The sequence below is a fragment of the Mustelus asterias genome, chromosome 22 (genome assembly GCF_964213995.1).
Source record: "Mustelus asterias chromosome 22, sMusAst1.hap1.1, whole genome shotgun sequence".
Classification (NCBI taxonomy): Eukaryota; Metazoa; Chordata; class Chondrichthyes; order Carcharhiniformes; family Triakidae; genus Mustelus; species Mustelus asterias.
Window position 1 is genome coordinate 28,873,882 of NC_135822.1, and position 25,704 is coordinate 28,899,585.

General features: G+C 45.6%; 1 protein-coding gene across 3 annotated transcripts in view; it reads right to left on the reverse strand.

The window, feature by feature from the left end:
• LOC144509979 (rho guanine nucleotide exchange factor 10-like protein) overlaps positions 1-25,704 on the reverse strand; it is a 217,932-nt gene that overhangs the window by 119,735 nt on the left and 72,493 nt on the right. The window contains exon 5 of one of the 3 annotated variants that reach the window (XM_078239049.1): positions 23,939-23,966. In XM_078239049.1, the coding sequence (XP_078095175.1) occupies positions 23,939-23,966 (28 nt within the window). Of the gene's footprint in view, positions 1-683; positions 705-5,716; positions 5,928-23,938; positions 23,967-25,704 lie in introns of those variants that run through there. The other 2 variants (XM_078239050.1, XM_078239052.1) reach the window with 2 other exon arrangements.

The following is a 25,704-nucleotide window of genomic DNA, read 5'->3' on the forward strand; positions in this document are numbered from 1 at the left end:
TCAACACATTCTAACAATGTCTTATACTTTATCAGCTCAAATTACTCCCACTATTAGTGACGTATCACTTATCAGTGCTGTATGTAAACTACCTATTTTGTTTACCTTCGTAACAAGAGTCACTGTACTTCCAAATAATTGATTATATGTGAATTGTTCGGGGATGTTTGAGAATTGCGATAAGGTGCTGTATAAATAAGCTAACTGTTTTATAGTTCTTTTCCGGCACAAGTCAAGATTGGACAGACTACACAGTGGGTGCAGTTACAGTGTACGAACCTCACACGCCCGCGAACATTGCAAATCCCAGAACTCTTGCAAACAACACAACGTGTTTGATACCACAAGATGCGGCAACAAGAACTGTTTGCCCACGTGCGTGCACTCTACGGTACCAGATCTGCACTCACAACTTCTCAAATTCGAGGGAAAAAGCTAAGACTGCCCACCTAAAGCAACAATCACAATCGCATAGTGGGAAGTCTCAGAGCACACCTGAGTGACTAAATCCTTTCATGGATTACAGCAAATAAACTGTTACCAATATAAGGAGCTGTTCTTTGCTTAACTCTTAGATCAACTTTTTTAACTAAAATTGAAAGGAATACTAAAGAAGAAAGGAATTGTATACCCTCCCCTGTTTTATACACAGAACACAGAAGGGGGTTCGGCAGAATACTCACAAAATTCTGAAGGTTATCCTAAAATTTCGGGAAAAGAAATTCCCCCTTCCTCAATATATCTCCCGTTCTCTCCAGAAATGCAAATCAAAGGTAGTGCAAAATCTAGAATACCACTCCCAACGTTGGAGTCTTCATATACAACTCATGTGACTGACATACATTTCCTGTGTTACAATGATTGCACAGCTTCTCATGTACTGAGGTCATTTCACATGATCAAGACATCGGTTAACATCAACATTTTCTATTTTGACTGCTTCTCACTATTAGATGCTGCCAGGTGCTGGGCTAAAGTCCTCTGGATCTGTCATTCTACTAACACCCTTCCCATTCGCCATGCAGTAACCGAGGCCAGGGATTTGCAACTTTGTCCTGGTTAAGGAACCCTGTAATATATATTGTGAGATTCCGTGGAATCCCAACCCTTTCTCCCTCCTTCCTTCCCAGCATATAAGAAACCAAAATGAAAACAAAGCACGACAATGTTGAATACTATTGAATCCCGGACATTCTCTCTTCCATCTTCTTCCGTCGGGAAAAAGATACAAAAGTCTGAGAACACGTGCCAACCGACTCAAGAACAGCTTCCTCCCTGCTGCTGTCAGACTTTTGAATGGACCTACCATATAATAAGCTGATGTTTCTCTACACCCTAGCTGTGACTGTAACATATTCTGCACCCTTTCCTTTCCTTCTCCTTTATGTACTCTATGAATGGTATGTTTTGTCTGTACAATGTGCAAGAAACATTACTTTTCACTGCATACCAATACATGTGACAAGAATAAATCAAATCAAGAAATAAGTCTGACACCATCTGTGGACAGAGAATAGAGTCAACATTTCGAGTCAGGATCTCAGATTTGAAAAGTTGGCTCTATTAGAATCATAGAATCCTACAGTGCAGAGGAAGGCCATTCAGCCCATCGAGTCTGCACCGACCACAATCCCACCCAGGCCCTATCCCGGTAACCCCATGCATTTACCCGAGCTAGTCCCCCTGATTTTCTCTCCACAGATGTAGTCAGACCTGTTGAGATTTTCCAGCATTTTCTGTTTTTGCTTTCGTTTCTGCAGTGTTTTGCCTTTATACTATTGAATAAATGACTGATTATCTTTCATTAAATGTAGGAACATTAAAAAAAACTGTTGGTACAACTTTCAAACGACCTGAGAATTGCATGGAACCCTTTAGGGATGCTCGGGAAACCCCTTGGAAGCCTGGTTGAAAAGTTCACTGCCTTGGTCTGTGTTTCTTGGACAAGGGCAGCCTCACAGGCAAGCCTAATCCTGTCTTTACCCAATACAGGTTGATAGGGTTGTCAAGAAGGCGTACGGTGTGTTAGCTTTTATTGGTAGAGGGATTGAGTTTTGGAGCCATGAGGTCATGTTGCAGCTGTACAAAACTCTGGTGCGGCCGCACCTGGAGTATTGCGTACAGTTCTGGTCGCCGCATTATAGGAAGGAATGTGGAAGCATTGGAAAGGGTGCAGAGGAGATTTACCAGGATGTTGCCTGGTATGGTGGGAAGGTCTTATGAGGAAAGGCTGAAGGACTTGAGGCTGTTTTCGTTAGAGAGAAGAAGGTTAAGAGGTGACTTAATAGAGGTACATAAGATCAGAGGATTAGATAGGGTGGATAGTGAGAGCCTTTTTCCTCGGATGGTGATGGCCAACACGAGGGGACATAGCTTTAAATTGAGGGGTGAAAGATATAGGACAGATGTCAGAGGTAGGTTCTTTACTCAGAGAGTATTAAGGGCGTGGAATGCCCTGCCTGCAACAGTAGTGGACTCGTCAACATTAAGGGCATTTAAATGGTCGTTGGATAAACATATGGATGATAGTGGAATAGTGTAGGTTAGATGGGCTTTAGATTGGTTTCACAAGTCGGCGCAACATCGAGGGCCGAAGGGCCTGTACTGCGCTGTCATGTTGTATGTATGTATGTTAATACCTCGTTCAGCAAGGGTGACTGGATCAGAGGTCACAATCACTTCTCAGTACCTGTGCTGTGTCATCAGGAGAGTTTGTGATTTTTTTTTTAATGAACCGAGGTAATAGAGCAAATGCAAGAGAAGATAAATCAAACTCAGGTGGGTGATAATAAGCTTGGGTTTCAAATCTTGCCGGAAAAAACTAAAGAAGGCTTCTACGTGTGGTCCATCAGTTCCGAGCGTTGATCAATATCTCACGGATCCCATCATATCTTATTTAAGGAAAGATGCAAATGCTTTAGAAGCAGTTCATAGAATGTTTATTAGACTAATACCAGGAATGGATGGATTGTCTTATGGGGAAAGGTTGGAGAGGTTAGATTTGCATCCACTAAAGTTTAGAAGAGTAAGAGGCAACCTTTAAGACCCTGAGAGGTATTGACAGGGTAGATGTGGAATGGATGCTTCCTCTTGTCGGAAAATCTATAACTTGGGGTCACCATTTGAAAATTAGGGGTCACTCATTTAAGATGGAGATGAGGAGAATTTCTTTCTCTCAGAGGATCCTGTGTCTCTGAAAAGGCAATGGAAGCAGAGTCTTTAATATTTTAAAGGCAGAGTTAGATATATTCTTGATTAACAAAGGGGTGAAAGGTTATCGGGGTCAGCAGGAATGTGGGGTTGAGGTTACAACCAGATCAGCCACGATCTTATTGAATGGCAGAGCTGGACTGAGGAGTTGAGTGGCCTACTCCTGCTCCTAATTCTTTTTAAATTTTATTTTGTTAGTGTCACGAGTAGGCTTACATTAACACTGCAAGGAAGTTACTGCGAAAATCTGTATGCTGTATGTATGTTCATACGTTTTGTGTGGCTTAAACATCTGGATAAAACACAGAAGATGTCCCGACTATCAATCAAAAATATGAGTGTCTGAAATAGAGGGATTGACAGAATGAGAGATAGCTGCCTTGCAGCACAGTAATGTTTAGAGCTATCACCTCACAAGTGATAGTTAGCGTTGCTCTCATCTTCCCTCAAAATATCTGGAACACCGATGACAGTTTTTCAACTGAAAACAAATGTTGACCTGTTTTTAGGCCAGGAAACAATTCAAACTGTCTGACGACACAAGTCTCTTGTCATGACAACATGCCCTGCAAAATATGACTTTGTCCCTGGTGGTTTATGCAATGCCCCCATTTGGCTCCCCAACTGAGAGAGAATAGAATCATACAGCACTAAAGTTGGCCATTCAGCCCATTGTGCCTTTTCCAGCTCTTTGAGAGTTAGCCAATTAATTCCACATCCCTACCCGATCTCCATATCCTGCAATATTTTCCTTTTCAAGGCTAATTTTCGATTGCAATTCGTAAGAATATCGTGCAGAATGCACTCCCTTCTCACAAGGCATTGCCTCTACCAATTGGAGGCCACTTGCCAACCAATTAGCACTCTCTTTGCATGAAGTATAAATTGTTGTTCCCTTTACATTGCGAATTGTCCTGATGAGCGCAAGATGAAAAGCTTCGACAATGTGTCTTTTCTCAGCAATACGAACGATCTACACTGCCAAGCGACTATTCAATTCCGATTCCAATTTCATTTTGACAGTTGCCATTGAATCTGTTTCCACCACCTTGTCAGGGAATGCATTCTCAATCGCAACAACTCATTGTGTGAAAATAATTTCCTCATCTCCTCTTTGGTTCTTTGGCCAATTATTCTAAATGTGTTTCATACCGTTAGTGACAACATTGCCAGTGGAAGCAATTTCTCCCCATTTAAAAAATTCACTTTTTAAAAACAAAATCACTCACAAATTTGAACATCCGTGTAAAAAAAAGTACCCCTGAAACATTTCAGCTCTCATGCCAGCTTCTCCAGTCTCGCCATTTAACCGAAGCCCCCTCACTCCAGGTCAGATCAGCTAATTCAGCCCAAATGATGCAATAAACCGGGGACTTTCCGAGACTTAAAGGCTCGGTATTGCACCATGCAGTTACTGACAGCCAGCGGGATAGTTCCTTTGAAATTCTATTGCAATCCATTATAGTGTGTCAGGTCTGGTCAAAAATACTCAGTACGTTAAGTGGGATGTTTAATGCTGTGTTGTTCCATACAGTCCAAGAAGGGACACGGTTCAATGTGCAATCTGTGCAAAATCAGCTTATTTCAATTGGGGAAGAGGTAGCAACACTCTCTCAGCATTCTCAGATGAGGCAGAGGGAAACTGACTAGTATTCTCTTTACCACTTGCCATCAAGCCACACTCCTGGCAAGTGCAAATATTGGGATGTTAGATAAGAAACAGGATTGCACTCAGTCACGCTGCATCCCTGTTGTTATTTATTACCTGGGTTCACAAGTGAGGAATGGTCGTGAGGGTGCAAAGTAATGGAGGATGGCTGACCTTCATGGAACCACAACCATGAGTTTGTGCCTTCGTAGGGGGCGGGGATTTCTCCACCCAGAGTGGTGAATGTGTGGAATTCACTACCACAAAAAGTAGGTGAGGCCAAAATGTTGTCTGATTTCAAGAACAAATTAGATACAACTCTTGGGGCTAAAGGGATCAAGAGATATGGGGGGAGGGGGGGAAGGTGGGATCAGGATATTGAATTGGATGATCAGCCATGATCAGAATGAATGGCGGAGCAGGCTCGAAGGGCCGAATGGCCTCCTCCTGCTTCTAGTTTCTAAATCGAGAATCCTAGAAATGCGATTCTTACTGTAAGCCAGAAAGAAAATGCTGCATTTCAAAGGGTTACCATCTCAATCGTAGACCTGGGCATCAGTAATTTCCAGGAGCTGAGTGCGTCCATGAGTAAGGACCAGAAATAAAATAAAAGGCGAGAGAAGAATAAAAGGAAATTGTCTTCTAAATTTGCAACCCACCTTACTAAACTGGACATCCTTTCTGGGAAGAAGTTTGGTTTAGTCACCTGACAGGTTTGAACGAACCTGTGGGAACATATGTCTGAAGCATAGCCAAAATATTTGAGCTGTGACCACTCGGGCTGTAAGATCCCATACCAGATAATTTAAACTACCACCACCACCAACAGCAGCCACAGAAACAATGCTAGCTTCATACCTGTTGCAGGCTTCACTATTGCAGTTCATAATGTTGCTTGGGGAATTAAAAATCCACCTCCTGCCCTCCCTCTCTGTCGCGCTCAGCACACAAGCACAATTACCACCTCTCTTGGTGTTTCTCCTCTACTCCTCCCTCCATAGATAGTTCCTCTTTAAAAAATCCATTCTTCTGAATCCAGTCACAGAGACACTGGCCTGGTACGAACCAACCATTCGAACGCAGGGAGTAAAATTCCTGTGTTTGCTCCGTTGCTGGGGTGGAGCTAACGACACATTGGTGAGACATACCTGACAGTCAGAAGTCACATGCACATTATTTACATTCTAGCTAAAGGATTAACTCTTTGATATCACTCCCATTTTCCCTGATTAATAGAATTTACCACAATGGTCTCTCTCTTACATAGGGGTGGCATGGTGGCACAGTGGCTCGCACTGCTGCCTCACAGCGCCTGGGACCCGGGTTCAATTCCTCCCTCGGGTGATTGTCTGTGTGGAGTTTGCACGTTCTCCCCATGTCTGCGTGGGTTTCCTCCAGGTGCTCCGGTTTCCTCCCACAGTCCAAAGATGTGCGGGTTAGGTGGATCGGCCATGCTAAATTGACCCTTAGTGTCATGTGGGGTTATGAGGATAGAGCCTGTGTGGGATTGTGGTCGGTGCAGACTCGATGGGCCAAATGGCCTCCTTCTGCACTGTAGGATCCTATGATTCTAGTATTGTCACTATTTTGCTAATTGACTAAGGGGCAGATGGACGGGGTCTTGGTGAGGCCACATCTGGAGTACTGTGTGCAGTTTTGGTTTCCTTATTTTAAAAAAAGGATATAATTACTTTAGAAGCAGTTCAGAGAAGATTCACTGGACTTATCTCTGGGATGAAAGGGTTGACTTATATTAAACAAAATAGGCCCATTAGCTCTTAAAAGAATGCGAGGTGGTCTTATTGAAACATTCAGGATCCTGAGGGGACTTGATAAGGCGGATGTTTCCTCTTGTCAAGGAGACTAAAACTAAGGGAGTTAGTTTAAGAATGGAAGAACTCCCTTTTAAGACAAAGATGAGAAGATTGATTTTCTCCCAAAGGGTTCATAGAAATCATAGAAATCATACAAACCCTACAGTGCAGAAGGAGGCCATTCGGCCCATCGAGTCTGCACCGACCACAATCCGACCCAGGCCCTACCCCCACATATTTACCCGCTAATCCCTCTAACCTACGCATCTTAGGACTCTAAGGGGCAATTTTTAACCTGGCCAATCAACCTAACCCGCACATCTTTGGACTGTGGGAGGAAACCGGAGCACCCGGAGGAAACCCACGCAGACACGAAGAGAATGTGCAAACTCCACGCAGACAGTGACCCAAGCCGGGAATCGAACCCAGGTCCCTGGAGCTGTGAAGCAGCAGTGCTAACCACGGTGCTACCGGGCCGCCTGTTCTTGGTATGGGGGATTCTCTCCTCAGGAAGTAGTGGAGGCTGGGTCATTGAATCTAGTCACGGCAGAGTTAGATTTTTGGGGAGAGAACAGAGCCAATATTTCGAGTCTAGTTTGAGCTGACGAAGGGTCATCCAGACTCGAAACGTTGGCTCTATTCTCTCCCTACAGATGCTGTCAGACCTGCTGAGATTTTCCAGCATTTTCTACCAGCATCCACAGTATTTTGCTTTTATCTTAGACAGATTTTTCTTAGGCAAAGGAGCCAAAGGTTATGGGAAGTGCAGTTAGGAAAGTGCAGCAGATCAGCCTTGATGTTATAGAATGGTGGAGCAAACTCAAAGGGCCGAATGGCCTACTCCTGCTCCCATGTTCCTAAAATACCAGTTCCAATCTTGTATACGTCAGGAGCAACAATGGGTATGCAAAGCCATAGTATTGTGTTGCCACTGCACCATCTTCTGGCTGAGGGAAGTAGAAATCTTACATGCAACCAAAATGCCAGTTAAATTTGAAATTTACTGAATTAGCTTTTCACGGGCACTAAAAGAAAAAAGCCTGAGAAGTTTCTGAGCAGTCAGTTGAGACCTTTTTAATGATCTGCTTAGCAGTGTTTGCAGTTGTACTGGTGGTACTAAATCAGAGAACAAAGAACAAACAAAGAACAATGCAGCACAGGAACAGGCCCTTCGGCCCTCCAAGCCCGTGCCGCTCCCTGGTCCAAACTAGACCATTCTTTTGTATCCCTCCATTCCCACTCCGTTCATATGGTATGAGAACACCACTCAAGATGGTCTTGGATTGCCAGGTGATGTTCATACGTGATACCGAGGTGTAGGAACAAGTCAATTTTGAGGGTCCGACAGAAAATGTCTCTGAGGCAATCGCAGCCCAAAAGGCATGTGTGTACAATACAAAGTTGACAGACTTGCCCCAAGGTGGCAGGTGTGGGAAATGGAGAATTCTTGATTTGATTTATTATTGTCACATGTATTGGGATACAGTGAAAAGTATTGTTTCTTGCACGCTGTACAGACAAAGCATACCGTTCATAGAGCATATAGAGGAGAAGGAAAGGAGAGGGTGCAGAATGTAGTATTACAGTCATAGCTAGGGTGTAGAGAAAGATCAACTGAATATATGATAGATTCATTCATAAGTCTGTTGGCAGCAGGGAAGAAGCTGATTCTTGAGTCGGTTGGTATGTAATCTCAGACTTTGTATCATTTTCCCGACAGAAGGTAGAAGGGAGTATGTCCGGGGTGCGTGGGGTCCTTGATTACGCTGGCTCCTTTTTCGAGGCTGCGGGAAGTGTAGATGGAGTCAAGGCCAGAATTCTACCACCTTGCCCACCCCGAGGCTTGCAGAACGGAATTCTCCGTTGGCCTCAGGTGGGATTTTACGAGCCTCGCGCGAGCGAGATCGTAAAATCCCACCAAATGAGTGGAAGGCTGGTTTGTTTGCGTGATGGACTGGGCTTCGTTCACTTTGCAGTTTCTTACGGTCTTGGTCAGAGCAGGGACCATACCAAGCTGTGGTATATCCAGAATGGGCATTTTCCCCAAACATGGGTGAGTTCAGACATGCTATTGGGATCAAGCAGAGGAGGCTTTACAGAGCATCTGTCCAAACAGTATAAAGCCTGGGAGTGCCTGAAAGGGCAACATTGTTTGAAATGTAGCTCACCTCAAAGCCTGCACCTGATCAGATCACCATAGAAAGGTGTCTTCTGCGTGGGCAAAACTATGGAAAACTATTTCACTCACCTTAGGTGAGTTCAACCAGTGTGACGTTATCAAAAAAACCCAGCAGGTTTACCAAAACAAAAATCAATTTGACCTCATTTCAGGCTGGTGCTAATTCAAATAACAATTAATCCCCACCCCTGCCAATCAATGGAACAGATTGCCCTGGTTGCTGGAAATCTGAAATAACATCCGTGACCGATGGAAGAACTCAGCAGCTTTGGTGAGAGGAAGGGATGGGTTAATGTTCCACATTGATGCCCCTTCAACAGAATCATCTCATACAGAGGAACGGGATGGGTGACAGCAGAGGGAGAAAGGAACAAGCTGTGAGGAAATGGAGGACAGGGTATGACAGGGAATGACGGAGAAAGGCAAACGCAGGCGATAATGAGAGGCAGTCGAAAAAGAAAAGATTCATCCAAAACCCAGGGCGTGTGCAAACAGAAACAGCAGAAAAGCAAAGGCCGGGAGGAATGGGAAAATCAGGGAAAGGCAATTGGCTCCAGTGGCCTGAAAGTATGGTGGAAGGGAAAAGTTGGAGTTGACCAGGGGTACAAACCTTCCTGCGTGCCGATAGACTTTCATCTTGAACATCAGTCCACAGCCTCCTCCATTCCTGGAAGCATAGGTACACTATCCTACACACTCCAGCAGACTCCGCACAGGCAGTGACCCGAGGCCGGGAATTGAACCCGGGTCCCTGGCGCTGTGAGGCGGCAGTGCTAACCACTGTGCCACCGTGTCTTGTCAGGTAGTTGCAGACATTTGCAGACTGACAGGAGAAAACCTGCTCCCTACTGCATCGATGTTGTGGAGATGCCAGCGTTGGACTGGGGCAAACACGGTAAGAAGTCTCACAACACCAGGTTAAAGTCCAACCGGTTTATTTGGTAGCAAATACCATAAGCTTTCAGAGCACTGCTCCTTCGTCAGATGGAGTCTGGGGGAGCAGTGCTCCGAAAGCTTATGGTATTTGCTACCAAATAAACCTGTTGGACTTTAACCTGGTGTTGTGAGACTTCTTACCCTACTGCATCCCCATGAACACCAAAACTTTTCTGCTCTTTCTCGCCTTTCTACATTGTGTAGCAGGATGGTCCCAACTTAAAACCCCAATCTGCACGGCGTAAGCTGATTCCAACAGAGGCAAGATTTGGGACTCAAAAGAAAAAGAGACTGGCATTTCGGCTCCTGATCACAATCCAGTAACCCTTTTTGCAAGTGTACATGTATCAACGTCAATGAAGACAGGATTGGGCTTGCCTATGATGCGTTTCTCAGTCCAATGTCATGCTGATACTTACCCCTTAGCAACTGGTAAAACTGGCAATACAGCTCAATGAAGCAATCTAGAGGAGAAAATTGGAGAATGGGGGCAGAAATGTAAAGGGATTACTGTTCCCACCGCTTAGTGTGCGTATTAATGTGTGAACAGGATTTGCCTCTTGTACGTGATGGCCATAAGAACAGGGTTTGGACTAAGGCAACAGTCTATACTGCAGATCATTACTGAAGTCATATTTTAAATTGCAGATGTGCTTAAAATAAACTACTAGCAAGAAGAAGAACCAACACACTACTTGTGACACTAATAAATAATAATAATACACTATTTGTTAAGGATTAGAAGCATTTAAAACACTTACAAAGTCCTTGGACCTTAAAATGAGGTGCTATTTACCGATAATGTTCCGAACAAGAGTTTCAAGTTTATTTATTCGTCACAAATAGACTTACATTAACACCGCAGTGAAGTTACTGTGAAAATCTCCCAGTCGCCACACTCCTGTTCGGGTACACTGAGGGAGAATTTAGCACCTAACCAGCATGTCTTTCAGACTGTGGGAGGAAACCGGAGCACCCGGAGGAAACCCACACAGACACAGGGAGAACATGCAGACTCCGCACAAATCGATCCTGGCTAGCTGGCGCTGTGAGGCAGCAGCGCTAACCATTGTGCCACTGTGCCAACCCTAGAGTCATATTTGATTCGAAACATTAGGCGGAATTTTACGCCCTCGCTCGAGCGAGACTGGAAATTCCCACCTGAGGTCAACGGACATTTCCGTTGTCTGCCCCTCATCCCTCACATTTCTGCCCTCTTCTCCGATTCCATGGTGGATGGGGCAGTAGAATTCTGGTGATTAACTCTGCTTCTCCCTCCACAGATGCTGCCAGACCTACTGACTTTTTCCAACACTTCCTGTTTTACTTTCAGAATTTTATTCTAACTATTTATGTGTAGGCGGCACGGTGGCACAGTGGTTAGCACTGCTGCCTCACAACGCCAGGGACCCCGGGTTCAATTCCCGACTTCGGTCACTGTCTATGCGGAGTCTGCACATTCTCCCCGTGTCTGCGTGGGTTTCCTCCGGGTGCTCCGGTTTCCTCCCACAGTCCGAAAGACGTGCTGGTTAGATGCATTGACCATGCTAAACTCTCTCTGTGTACCCGAACAGGCGCCGGAATGTGGCAACTAGGGGATTTTCACAGTAACTTCATTGCAGTGTTAATGTAAGCTTACTTGTGACACTAATAAATAAATTTCTGTTCCTGCTCCTGTGCACCTCACAGAGTTGCGATCTAGTGAGTAATTTATAGAGTCAGTTACAGTGCATAGAGCGGCCATTTGTCCAATGGTCTATTCCGATGAAAATAAATGTGGCATATAAGACATATGAAAATGTTCATGATTTTGGCTTTTTAACCAATGAATATGTGACTACCTGTTTTAAATGTGGACATTTTAAATAGTGAGGACTGTATTTCTACATGAATGAGTAAGACCAAACTGGAACATATACTGCCCTACAACACGTCTTCGCCTAGTGTGGCGTTTCAGTATGTACGTTGAGGTGTACAGTCATAACCTGTCAAATTACACAGTAATGGTTTCATTTCCACTTTGCACTCTAATCATCAGAATTTTTAATTGCTCCAGAAGATGTTTACCTTTCATATACCAACCAGTTCTCAAGCCTGAAAGACTCTCGACTATCCCCACTCATGGCTATCCCCTATTATCCCAACTGTTTTTCAGTAAACCTTGGTCTCCATGGAAATAGGTTTTGGGTGTCTGAGCAGCAAAGGGCACTTTTGTTTTGTTGGAACAATAAGGAATGTTTATAATCTTAGGTTTAACCCATAATAACAATCCTCAATCAACAGGTTTCAACATGGGGACAAAGCGGAGAGGAAGGACAGCCACTCCCACAGCCACGCCTACGGAGTTAATAGATGAGACACCAGCTGGTTTCTGGATGTTCTAATCCAAAGGGGCAGCATGGTGGCACAGTGGGTTAGCACTGCTGCCTCACAGCGCCAGGGACCCGGGTTCAATTCCGGCCTCAGGTCACTGTCTGTGTAGAGTTTGCACATTCTCCCCATGTCTGCGTGGGTTTCCTCCGGGTGCTTCGGTTTCCTCCCACAGTCCAAAGATGTGCAGGATAGGTGGATTGGCCATGCTAAATTGACCCTAGTGTCAGCAGGATTAGCAGGGTAAATATGTGGGATCACGGGAATAGGGCCTGGGTGGGATAGTGCTCGGTGCAAACTCGATGGGCTGAATGGTCTCCTTCTGCACTGTAGGGATTCTATGAAACAGGTTTTGTAGAATCATAGAATCCTACAGTGCAGAAGGAGGCCATCCGGCCCATCGAGTCTGCACCGACCACAATCCCACCTAGGCCCTATCCCCATAACCCCATGCATTTACCCTAGCTAGCCCCCTGACACTAAGGGGCAATTTAACATGGCCAATGCACCTAACCTGCACATCTTTGGACTGTGGGAGGAAACCGGAGCACCCGGAGGAAACCCACGCAGACATGGGGAGAACAGGCAAACTCCACACAGACAGTGACCCAAGCCGGGAATTGAACCCAGGTCCTTGGCACTGTGAGGCAGCAACGCTAAGCACTGTGCCACCATACCGTCCCTAGATTAGTCCAATATGCTGCCAAACTGGGCCCCCTCCCTGCACCTTTCCTGTGTCAGAGGTCTGATTTGTTGCATCTTTTTACCCCCAGAACGTCCTTTAATTTTATCTTCACATAAGTTTTACGGCACAGGAGGAGGCCATTTTGCCCATCGTGTCTGCACTGGCTCTCCAAACGAACATCATGACTTAGTGCCATTCCCGTGCCTTTTCCTGTACTGTTGCACATTGTTTCTATTCAAATAATCATCTAATGCCTTGTTGAATGCCTCAAATGAATCTGCCTCCGCCACACTCCCAGGCTGTGCATTCCAGACCCGAACAACTTGTGTGAAAAAAAATTCTTACATCGCATTTGCTTCTTTTGCAAATCATTTTAAATCTGTGCCCTCTCGTTCTTGATCCTTTCACAAGGGGGAACAGTTTTTCCCTATCTACTCTGTCCAGCCCCCTCATGATTTTGAACATCTCTATCAAATCTCCTCTTGTCCTTCTTCTCCCCAAAGAGAACAGTCCCAACCTCTCCAATCCAACCTCACAACTGAAGTTTCTCATCCCTGGAACCATACTTGTAAACCTCTTCTGCACTATCTCCAATGCGTTCACATCCTTCCTATAGTGAGGCGCCCAGAACTGTACACAATATTCCAGCTGAGGTCCAACTAGTTTAAAGTTTTTAATGTTTTAAAATTTAAGATTTTAAAGTTTAACGTTTATTTATTATTATCACAAGTAGGCTTACATTAACACTGCAGTGAAGTTACTGTGAAAATCCCCGAGTCGCTACACTCTGGCGCCTGTTCGGGTATACTGAGGGAGAATTTAGCATGGCCAATGCACCTAACCAGCACGTCTTTCGGACTGTGGGAGGAAACTGGAGCACCCGGAGGAAACCCATGCAGACACGGGGAGAATGTGCAGACTCCGTACAGTGACCCAAGCCAGGAAACCAACGTGGGTCCCTGGTATGTGAGGCAACAGTGCTAACCACTGGGCCATCCCTCAACTTTGCTCTTGTACATTATGCTCCTATTAATAAAGCTCGGAACACTATTTGCTTTATTACCTTCCATAGAACTTCAGTTGCTTTGAGACACAATTGTAAGGATTTGTATTTACAACATCGTATCAGGTCAATTGCTTATGTTTGAAGTTCAGTCACTTATTAAATCGGCAAATGTAGCAGCAATAACTTAAATACAGATTGGCCAGACAAAAAGCACAGGAAAATAGTGGCCGTGTGGGAATGTCACTCCAGCAGTAATCCAGAGGCCCCTGGGTAATGCTCTGTGGACGCTGATTCAAATCCCACTTGGCAGCTGGTAGAATTTATATTCAATTAATAAATCAGGAATATAAAGCTGGTCTCAGTAATGGTGACCATGAAACCATCATTGTCGTAAAAACACATCTGGTTCGCTAATGCCCTTTAGTGAAGGAAATCTGCCGTCCTTACCCGGTCTGGCCTACACGTGACTCCAGACCCACAGCACTGCGGTTGACTATTAACTGCCCTTTGAAATGGCCAAGCAATGCAAGGGCAATTAGAGCTGGGCAACAAATGCTGGCTTTGTCAGCAGCATCCACATGCCATGCAAAAATAGAAAAAAAAATAGTTTTTGTTTGGGAAAATGTTAGCCTGGACACAGGGAAGATTTCCCATATAGAGACTCAGACATTTTTATTATTGGCTGTGGGCATTTATTGCCCACCCAAGAGCATTGCTGTGAATCTAGAGTCACATGTTTCCCTTCCCTACAGGATATTAGTGAACCAGATGGGTTTTTACAATTGACAATGGTTTTATTAGACTTTTAATTCCAAATCTTTATCAAATTCAAATTTCACCATCTGCCATGGTGGGATTCGAACCCAGGACCCCAGGTCATTTCCCTGAGTCTCGAGAGGGGTGATTCTCCCAGCCCACTCCGCTGCTTTTAGAACAAAGAACAAAGAACAGGGACAGCATCGGAACAGGGCTTTCGGCCCTCCAAGCCTGCACCAACCATGCTGCCCGACTGAGCTAAAACCCCATACTATTCCGGGAACCATATCCCTCTGTTGCCATCCTATTCATCTATTTGTCAAGACGCCCCTTAAAAGTCACTATCTTATCTGCTTCCACGACCACCCCCGGCAGCGAGTTCCAGGTGCCACCACCCTCTTGCGTAAAAAACTTACCTCGTACATCTCGTTTAAATCTTGCCCCTTACACATTAAACCTATGCCCCCTAGTAATTGACTCTTCCCCCTGGAAAAAAGCTTCTGACTATCCACTCTGACCATGTCTCTTACAATCTTGTAAACTTCTTTCAGGTTGCCCCTCAGCCTCCATCGTTCCAGTGAGAACAAACCAAGTTTCTCCAACCTCTCCTCATAGCTAATGCCCTCCATACCAGGCAACATCCTGGTAAATCTTTTCTGTACCCTCTCCAAAGCCTCCACATCCTTCTGGTAGTGTGGCGACCAGAATTGAACACTATATTCCAAGTGCGGCCTAACTAAGGTTCTATAAAGCTGCAACATGACTTGCCAATTTTTGATGAAGGCAAGCACGCCGTTTGCCTAATTGACTACCTTCTCCACCTGCGTTGCCACTTTCAGTGACCTGTGTACCTGTACACCCAGATCCCTCTGCCTACCAATACTCCTAAGGGTGTTGCCATTTACTGTATATTTCCTATCTGTATTAGATCTTCCAAAATGCATTACCTCACATTTGTCCAGATTAAACTCCATTTGCCATCTCTCTGCCCAAGTCTCCAACCGATCTATATCCTGCTGTATCCTCTGATGGTCCTCATTGCTATCCGCAAATCCACCAACCTTTGTGTCATCCGCAAACTTAATAATCAAACCAGTTACATTTTCCTCCAAATCATTTATATATATTACAAACAGCAAAGGTCCCAGCACTGATCCCTGAGGAACGCCACTTGTCACAGCCCTCCATTCAGAAACGCACCCTTCCACTGCTACCCTCTGTCTTCTATGACCAAATTCTGTATCCACCTTGCCAGCTCTCCTCTGATCCCATGCAATTCCACCTTCTGTACCAGTCTGCCATGAGTGACCTTGTCAAAGGTCTTTTGAAGCGCTGCGGGCTGGGAGACTCAAGTGGAGGCCGTTTCGCGGGCTTCCTACTGGGTGCCACAGCCTCCGCGAGTCTCCGGGCATCAGATTTCCGGCACCATCAGTTCCGTGCCAGAAATCAGAGCAGAGTTGCATAATTTATTCAAATCAGCATTATAGTGTAATGTCCATCCCATTAGCGGGCCCGGGACTGAAATCTCCAGGCCCACTAGCCTCTCCCCACCCCATGCCAGGAGTGTTTCACTCCAGCGGGGTTTAGAATAGCTCCCCGCTTGCGGGGAGTTAGCGGCCTGACGCTGCTGGAGTGAAGGGGGGTCATTGCCCCCCCCCCCCCAGAGGGTCGGGAGCTGGGGGTGCCCTCTGGGCATTGCCATCTAGAAAGTGCCAGCCTGGCTCCCCCTGGCACTGCCCAAGGGGCAAAGTGCCAATGCCCAGGGGGCACATTGTCACTGCCCAGGCATTGGGCAGTGCCAAGATTGCGGGGCCTAATGAGAGTTAGGGGGGAGATCGGTGGGGTTGGGGGTCGGCCTGCCGGGGGGTGGGAGGGAGGTCGGTGCTGCATAGCTGGGGAGTGTGTGGGGGTGTGCAGGAGAGTGAGGATTGGATTTTTTGTTTTAAACACAGTCCCGCTGCACAGAGGCAGGCTTTGTACACAGCCCACCTCCTTGGTAGCTTCCAAAATCATTCCCGGGCCTCGAGCACCTCCACCCGGACTAAAAATCTGGGACAGGATTTCACGGTCTTGTTTGAACGAGACAGGAAATTCCCGCCCGAGGTCAACGGACATTTCCATTTCCGCCCCTTGCCCACTCCGATTCCGTGGCGGGCAGGGTGGTAGAATTCCGGCACTGATCTCCAGGCGGCCATTTTTAAAGGTTGGCTTTGCCAAGTCAGAAAATCAGGAAATCTCCTGACTCTGCGAACCCAACCCAGGGATGTAAACCTGAGCGTTGGCTCTTAATTTCCAGTAGAATTAAACCTGCAAATAAAATAATCTCTCCACCCTGATACACTGGAATATCTTTCTCTTTAAGACTGTTCTGCTCTGTTCAGTATTAACTTGTATTAAATATAAAATCTGATTTTTATTTTGCAGGATGGACCAGCCCCAGTCACTGCCAGTGAGCACTGGAGTTCAAAGTAAATCTTCCTAATGGCCCAAGACCGACAAAGATGACTGTGGATATTAGAAATTTAAGCGAAGGAAGGGCGGAAGGTTAAAGAAGTTGGTTAAAAGCAAATTACTGCGGATGTTGGAATCGGAAACCAAAAGAGAAAATGCTGAAAAATCTCAGCAGGTCTGGCAGCATCTGTGGAGAGAGAAAAGAGCTGATGTTTCGAGTCCAGATGACCGTTTGACAAAGCTTTGACAAAGGGTCATCTGGACTCGAAACGTCAGCTCTTTTCTCTCCTTACAGATGCTGCCAGACCTGCTGAGATTTTCCAACATTTTCTCTTTTGGTCAAAGAAGTTGGTCTCGGTTTCTGTAGAAAAATGGAGACTTTGAGATGATCTAATTGAAGTTCGAGATTACGACAAGGGCCGATCAAGCTGATTTCTCCAAGTTAGAGTGATAGAGTCATAGAGGTTTACAGCATGGAAACAGGCCCTTCGACCCAACTTATCCATGCTGCCCTTTTTTTTTTAAACCCCTAAGCTAATCCCAAATAGAGTCATAGAGTTGAAGGACGGGTTCAAGTCACAGGGAGTTAGGAGTAAGAATTGAAATCAGGTCGAATATTTTCATTCAAATGGTAACAGAGTTCACTGAATACATTATCAAGGAAGTAATCCAGTAATGATAAAATGTTTATTTACATTCTCATCAAAATAAAGTCCGAAAGATGCGCTGGGTTATGTGCATTGGCCGTGCTAAATTCTCCCTCAGTGTATCCGAACAGGCGGCAGAGTGTGGCGACTAGGGGATTTGCACAGTAACTTCATTACAGTGTTAATGTAAGCCTACTTGTGACTAATAAACTTTACTTTAAAGGACAGCAGTATACGCTGAGAAGTTGCGCAAGAGGGATTAATCTTCAAAAAAGATTTTCAACTAATCTTCAACTAATTTGCTGGATCTAATAGCTTTTCCTGCTCCTCAAAATAACTACTTTATGGGCAGTTGTTTTTCCCCTTTCAATCCTATCTTCAAAGTGTTAACCCTTCAGGCTCACCTCAAATTCTGGTAGCTTACCTAATGAGCATTAATTATATATAAGACTACACAAATAGAATTAAGCAATTTGGCCACAGAAGTGAATCACTGCAATCTTATCCTTACCCACACATTCAGTAAGGATGACTAGATACCAAGTACAAGTGGATTTTTCCTACTTTAATATAAAAACAATGCGGAGGATTATTGCAACATTCCTTGTTATGTCCTTAAGAGATACCAAACCAGTTTGGAATCATAGAATCCCTACAGTGCAGAAGGAGGCCATTCGGCCCATCGAGCCTGCACCGACAGCAATCCCACCCAGCCCCTATCTCCGTAACCCGACGTATTTACCCTGCTAATGCCCCTGACACTAAGGGGAAATTTAGCATGGCCAATTCACCTGCACATTTTAGGATGATGGTAAATTCTGGATTTGTCAAATGTATATCATTTTCAAAGTCTCACTGCCTGCTTATGTGCTTAATAGTTCACGGAGGACAGTGGACAAACTTTCTTTGGATTCTCATGCTATTTATTTTTTCTAAACATTCACTTACTTTAAACAACGTTCTGGTATCGCTCCTCAGACACTCCTTCTGTCAAGTTACCTTTCAGGAATAGAACACCAAGGGCGGAACTCTCCCATCTGGGACTAAGTCCCATCGTGGGGGGCGGAAACAGCGGAGTCCAGTGAAAAACCACACCACATCTTCCGGCCCCGACCTCACAGCTCCAGGGACCCAGGTTCAATTCTGACCTCGGGTCACTGTCTGTGTGGAGTTTGCACATTCTCCCCCTTGTCTGTGTGGGTTTCCTCCGGGTGCTCCAGTTTCCTCCCACAGTCAAAAGATTTGATTTGATTTTTTATTGTCACATGTGTAAGGATACAGTGAAAAGTATTGTTTCTTGCATGCTACACGGACAAAGCATACAGTTCATAGAGAAGGAAAGGAGAGAGTGCAGAATGGGGTGTTACAGTCATAGCTACGATGTAGAGAAAGATTAACTTAATGCGAGGTAGGTCCATTCAAAGGTCAGATATGCAGGTTAGGCTGTGCTAAATTGACCCTAGTGCTGGTGGGATTAGCAGGATAAATACATGGGGTTACGGGGATAGGGCCTGGGTGGGATTGTTGTCGGTACAGACTCGATGGGCCGAATGGTCTCCTTCTCCACTGTTGAGATTCTATGACCTTTTTAATTTTGCAGCCGGGAGTTTAGCACCATATCACATGGTGGGGTGGGCGTGCGTATCTTGCCATCATATCTGGGTGACATAGCGAAAAGACACCCAACTTCACTGACCCACCGCTGAAGAAAGAAGTTGGATCTCCAGGAACATTGTGAGGCCGGAGCCGCTCAATAAGACTGAATTTGGAAGATCCGCCCACAGCTATTCCCCCCACCCACTGCGGTGGTGATCCAGGGTTGCTGGCGGCCTCCATCCTGAACTCCAGAGGCAGCCCCAGACATTCTCCAGGTAAGTCTCGACTTCTGCACGCCAACGTTGTCCAAGACGTGTCCTGGACTGGCGTGTTTCCCTGCTGGTGCAACAGAGAATCGGATGTGGGTGGGGGGGGTCAGATTCCCGGTCAGGCCTTCATCTGCATCCCACTTTCACACCAAACTCCAAATGATCCCATGGGAAATTCACGCCAGTGTAGAACTGATTTTTGGAACTCTGCCAAATTTTCCCTGCCTGCCATTGAACCTGCTGGTGGGACCAAGGGAAAATTCTGCCCCTAGTCTTTCGTCTGAAATGTACAGACATCAGAAACCAAACAAATTGCCCCAATTTTATGATTCTTTGCAACATGTGTGTAGTCTGGAAATGTCTTCATCAACGTCAACGCTGAATCAATCAGAGGCATGCTTGCCTTCATCGGCTGGGGCATTGAGTTTAAAAATTGGCAAGTCGTGTTGCAGCTTTATAGAACCTTAGTTAGGCCGCACTTGGAATATAGTGCTCCATTCTGGTCGCCGCACTACCAGAAGGATGTGGAGGCTTTAGAGAGGGTACAGAAAAGACTTACCAGGATGTTGCCTGGTATGGAGGGCATTAGCTATGAGGGGAGGTTGGAGAAACTTGGTTTGTTCTCACTGGAACGACAGAGGTTGAGGGGCGACCTGATAGAAGTCTACAAGATTATGAGGGGCATGAACAGAATGGATAGTCAGAAGCTTTTTACCAGGTTGGAAGAGTCAATTACTAGGGGGCATAGGTTTAAGGTGCGGGGGGAAGGTTTAAAGGAGATGTATGAGTCTAGTTTTTTACACAGAGGGTGGTGGGTGCCTGGAACTCACTGCCGGGAGAGGTAGTGGAAGCAGATGCGATAGTGAGTTTTAAGGGGCGCCTGGACAAATACATGAATAGGATGGGAATAGAGGGATCTGGGCCCCGTGAAGGGTAGGGGGTTTTAGTTCAGTCGGGCAGCATGGTCGGTGCAGGCGTGGAGGGCCGAAGGGCCTGTTCCTGTGCTGTAATTCTCTTTGTTCTTTGTTGTTCGACATATATCAAGTGTAATATTTCCAAGTTCACCCAATTAATTCTCGCTTCCCAAGTAAATTCTCAACCTGCATTCCTCAATTTGATTTGGTGCCAAGGGGATATGAAAGCAGGTTATTTTCCGCGTTTTTTAATTGGTGTGCTCAAATTAGTTGTCAAATCATCTCAGAACTTAACTATTGGATGAATTGTAAGGTCATCATGTTAAAATTGCTTTCTTCATGTCCGAGCAATAATCACTCTGTCAGAGAATGACACAAAGTGAATCCCACCCACACCCCATCACCCCCAAAGGAAAGAAAGGAAAAGAAGTCCTTAATTTTATATGGTTTTTAAAAAGTATCTCAAATTGCATCCTTTGTGAAAGTTCGGACCCATGTCAACAGTGCTGGTGATAGCAACTCTGCAGAACAGTGCCACAAGAAACAAAGGGAGAGAAGTTGCATTTATATAGCACCTTTCCATTTATTAATTATTTCACGGGGTTCCAGTTCCATTCCCATCTCCTCTCATTGCAAAGCAACCCATGACAGTGTGTAAGCGGACCTGGACAACATCCAGCCTTGTCCTGACAGTGGTGCTTGTGCTAGGTGTAAAGTGCCTGGCGATGGCTATTTCCCACATTAAAAGACCCAGCCACCAACCCTGACCCACAACTTCACCAGCAGCACAAAATCCACCACTATAATAGACTGGGGAAGGCAAGAGAGGGTTTATCAGCAATGTCCAGCACTGCGTGAGAAAAACTGAGACAATAAATGGCAGAGCCATCAAGAGTATAGAAACTACAGAGGGACCTAGGTGTGCAAGTCCACAAATCCTTGAAGGTGGAGCACAGGTGGAGAAGGTGGTGAAGAAGGCATATGGTATGCTTGCCTTTATAGGATGGGGTATAGAGTATAAAAGCTGGAGTCTGGTGTTGCAGCTGTATAGAACGCTGGTTAGGCCACATTTGGAGTACTGCGTCCAGTTCTGGTCGCCGCACTACCAGAAGGACGGGGAGGCTTTAGAGAGAGTGCAGAGAAGGTTTACCAGGATGTTGCCTGGTATGGAGGGTCTTAGCTATGAGGAGAGATTGGGTAAACTGGGCTTGTTCTCCCTGGAAAGACGGAGAATGAGGGGAGACCTAGTAGAGGTGTACAAAATTATGAAGGGTATAGATAGGGTGAACAGTGGGAAGCTTTTTCCCAGGTCGGAGGTGATGATCACGAGGGGTCACGGGCTCAAGGTGAGAGGGGCGAGGTATAACTCAGATATCAAAGGGATGTTTTTTACACAGAGAGTGGTGGAGGCCTGGAATGCACTGCCAAGTAGGGTGGTGGAGGCAGACACGCTGGCATCGTTTAAGACTTACCTGGATAGTCACATGAGCAGTCTGGGAATGGAGGGATACAAAGGAATAGTCTCGTTGGACCAATGAGCGGCACAGGCTTGGAGGGCCGAAGGGCCTGTTTCCTGTGCTGTATTGTTCTTTGTTCTTTGTTCTAGATCAGTGACTGATGTCAAGATCCTTCAAAGCCCCTCCACCATCCACAAAGCAAAGGTCAGGAGGATGATGAGGCACTCATCTGGATATGTTTGGGTGTAACATCGCTCAAGAAGCTCAACACCACCCAGAATTGAATAATTCATCCTAAATTCACCCATCCCATTACCACCCCTCGCCCTACTCCTGTGCCATGCACCTACCTCCATCCATCACTGGTACTCACTGCAGGATCCACTACCATTAGTCACCAGCATGAACTTTGACAGTGACTCCCTACCCAACAAAAATCTACAACAGGACCAATGTCGTCACTTCCGAGTTCTCCCCCAGGTCTCGCAGCATCCTGATTTTGATGCATGTCATGATCCATCATTGTTGTTCCCTTACTATTTTGGATACCATTGTGGAAACGCCATTACAGTGAAGTAAGCCCACGCCACCTTTCAGGGAAACTAGGATGGACAATGAATGCAGCAGCGTTCACAGAGGCCTAGTGGCCCTGTCGGGAACGCCCCTGCCTCTGAACCAGCACCTCTGGGTTCAAGTCCTACGATGTGGAGATGCCAGCGTTGGACTGGGGTAAACACAGTAAGAAGTCTCACAACACCAGGTTAAAGTCCAACAGGTTTATTTGGTAGCACAAGCCACTAGTTTTCAGAGCGCTGCCTCTTCATCAGGTAAGTGGGAGTTCTGTTCACAAACAGGGCATATTAAGACACAAACTCAATTTACATGATAATGGTTGGAATGCGAGTCTTTACAGGTAATCAAATCTTAAAGGTACAGACAATGTGAGTGGAGAGAGGGTTAAGCACAGGTTAAAGAGATGTGTATTGTCTCCAGCCAGGAGTTAGTGAGATTTTGCAAGCTCAAGATCCCGGTTGAGGCCATCCTCATGTGAGTCTACGACAACGGACGAATGAACATCACCAGGCAAGAGTGTTCTCTTCCTGTTGGGGAACACTTCAGCGGTCACGGGCATTCAGCCTCTGATCTTCGGGTAAGCGTTCTCCAAGACCTTCACGACAACGCAGAATCGCTGAGCAGAGACTGATAGCCAAGTTCCGCACACATGAGGACGGCCACAACCGGGATCTTGGGTTCATGTCACACTATCTGTAACCCCCACGACTTGCCTGGGCTTGCAAAATCTCACTAACTGTCCTGTCTGGAGACGATACACATCTCTTTAACCTGTGCTTAACCCTCTCTCCACTCACATTGTCTGTACCTTTAAGACTTGATTACCTGTAAAGACTCGCATTCCAACCATTATTTTGTAAATTGAGTTTGTGTCTTTATATGCCCTGTTTGTGAACAGAACTCCCACTTAACTGATGAAGGGGCACTGCTCCGAAAGCTCGTGGCTTGTGCTACCAAATAAACCTGTTGGACTTTAACCTGATGTTGTGAGACTTCTTACTGTGTTCAAGTCCTACTCCAGGACCTGCTGACCATGGAAGGAGCGTTCAGGACATGGTTCAGTAGGTTAATGATGAGCCTGCGAGTTCTTCTAAAACATCCGCACTATTCCCCAAAGGGAATAAAGTGTGTGCGAGGATACAAAACAAACAAACGTTTCTCCCAACAGAGAACAAATAGCAAAAAAAAAGCTTTTGCCTTGTTCAACAAAGCAAGAACAAGCCCTTTTATTATTCATTAGTGGGACATGGGCATCGCTGGCTGGCCCGCATTTATTGCCCATCCCTAGTTGCCCTTGTCCAGAGGGCAGCTGAGAATGAACCACACTGCTGTAGCTGGAGTCACATGTAGGCCAGACCAGGTACTTACTTACAATTTCTAATAATTGCACTGAATGTAAGAGAACGATAAATATAACAGAGACTCACCCTGAACCAGAGGCTATGGCAGCAGAGTCTGAAATAAAAATGAGAGAAATTTAGGATTGCTGCAAGTATAGTTTTTAATCTTATTAATTTTGTTTTCCAAATCATGCCCTCCAACCACTCTATACTGAATGTGCTGACTTACGTTGGGTTAGCATTTTATAATAGTATCTGTCTCATTCAGTCACCTATCACGAGTGAACCTCCACAATGAAAGACATGAGGTTATTCAACCAGGCGAGACAACACAACACGGGCTAACACTATTCATATCGGTGAGAGATTGGGGACAAAACACTGACTGATCTTGTCTCATTCCCCCACTTCCCCACCCTCAACCCCCCACCATCACTCAATTCAGGACGGAATTCGGGTCCAATCCGGCACCTTGCTGACATGTACAAAACAGGCAGCAATACATTTCTCAATTAGGTTATTGAGTTCATTATAACATGCTCCTGTAGACTGAGGTGAGTCTCCTCATGCAAAATGTCGTTTGCATGTATAACAACCTGAACAGAAACAAAAAGGCTAGGTGATTCCATGATGCTGCACCACCAGTATAGGGAGCTGTGTTCACCGAATCAGAGAATCCCTACAGGGCAGAAGGAGGCCATTCGGCCCATCGAGTTTGCATCAACAACAATCCCACGCAGGCCCTATTCTTGTACCCCCATGTAATCCCACTGGCACTAAGGGGCAATCCCACTGTTCCCCATAACCCCAAGTATTTACCCCGCTAATCCTCCTAACCTACACATCTTGGGATACTAAGGGGCAATTTAGCATGGACGATCCACCTGACCTGCATACCTTTGGAGTGTGGGAGGAAACTGGAGCACCCTGGCACTGTGAGGCAGCAGTGCTAACCACTGTGTCACTGTGCCGTACAGCAAGCAGACCTTTGGGAAAGTCGAGAGACACAGCCTGAAAACTTGCCGCCTTTTCATTATCATGAGTGGAGGAGAATCAGGGCTGCAACCCCTGTGAGTGCTGAATTGCAGAGTCACCCGCCTGTGCATTACTACAATTTTTTTGATTCAATTACAGGACATGGGCATCACCAGCTGGCCAATATTTATTGCCCATCCCTAGTTGGCCTTTAGAAGGTGGTGGTGACAACTGAGTAGCTTGCTTGAGGGCAGCTGAGAGTCAACCACATTGCTGTGTCTCTGGAGTCACACATAGGCCAGACCGGGTAAGGACAGCAGATTTCCTTCCCTAAAGGACATTAGTGAACCAGATGGGTTTTTCCGACAATGGTTTAATGGTCATCAGTAGATTCTTAATTCGAGATATTTTTTATTGAATTTAAATTCCACTATCTGCTATGGTGGGATTCGGACCCGGGTCCCCAGAACATTAGCTGAGTTTCTGAATTAATAGTCCAACGATAATACCACTAGGCTATCGCCTCCTGACCAATTAAGTTACACATTGTAATGTTGAACTTTGAGTTCTTTGGGAGTTTTTCTCTGATATTCTGGAGGAAAAGATTGGTGCACACTGCAAGCGGTTTTAAAGCATTGATCTTTAGTAACCAGAGTTTGAGTCCGTTACTGACCTTTCACCGTCCTGACCCAACTTTGATTCTAACCCAACCAATGCAATAAATGTCTCCCCACTGTGGCAATTGTACAGGTCCTATGGTACAGAGGCTTGGACCATGTCAACCCATTTCCCAATGGGCCCCAGCGTAACAGAGTCCCAATTAGCAATCTGACCCAGTAAATGACAGTTTGTGTACTGATAACCTCGGGTGTACAAGC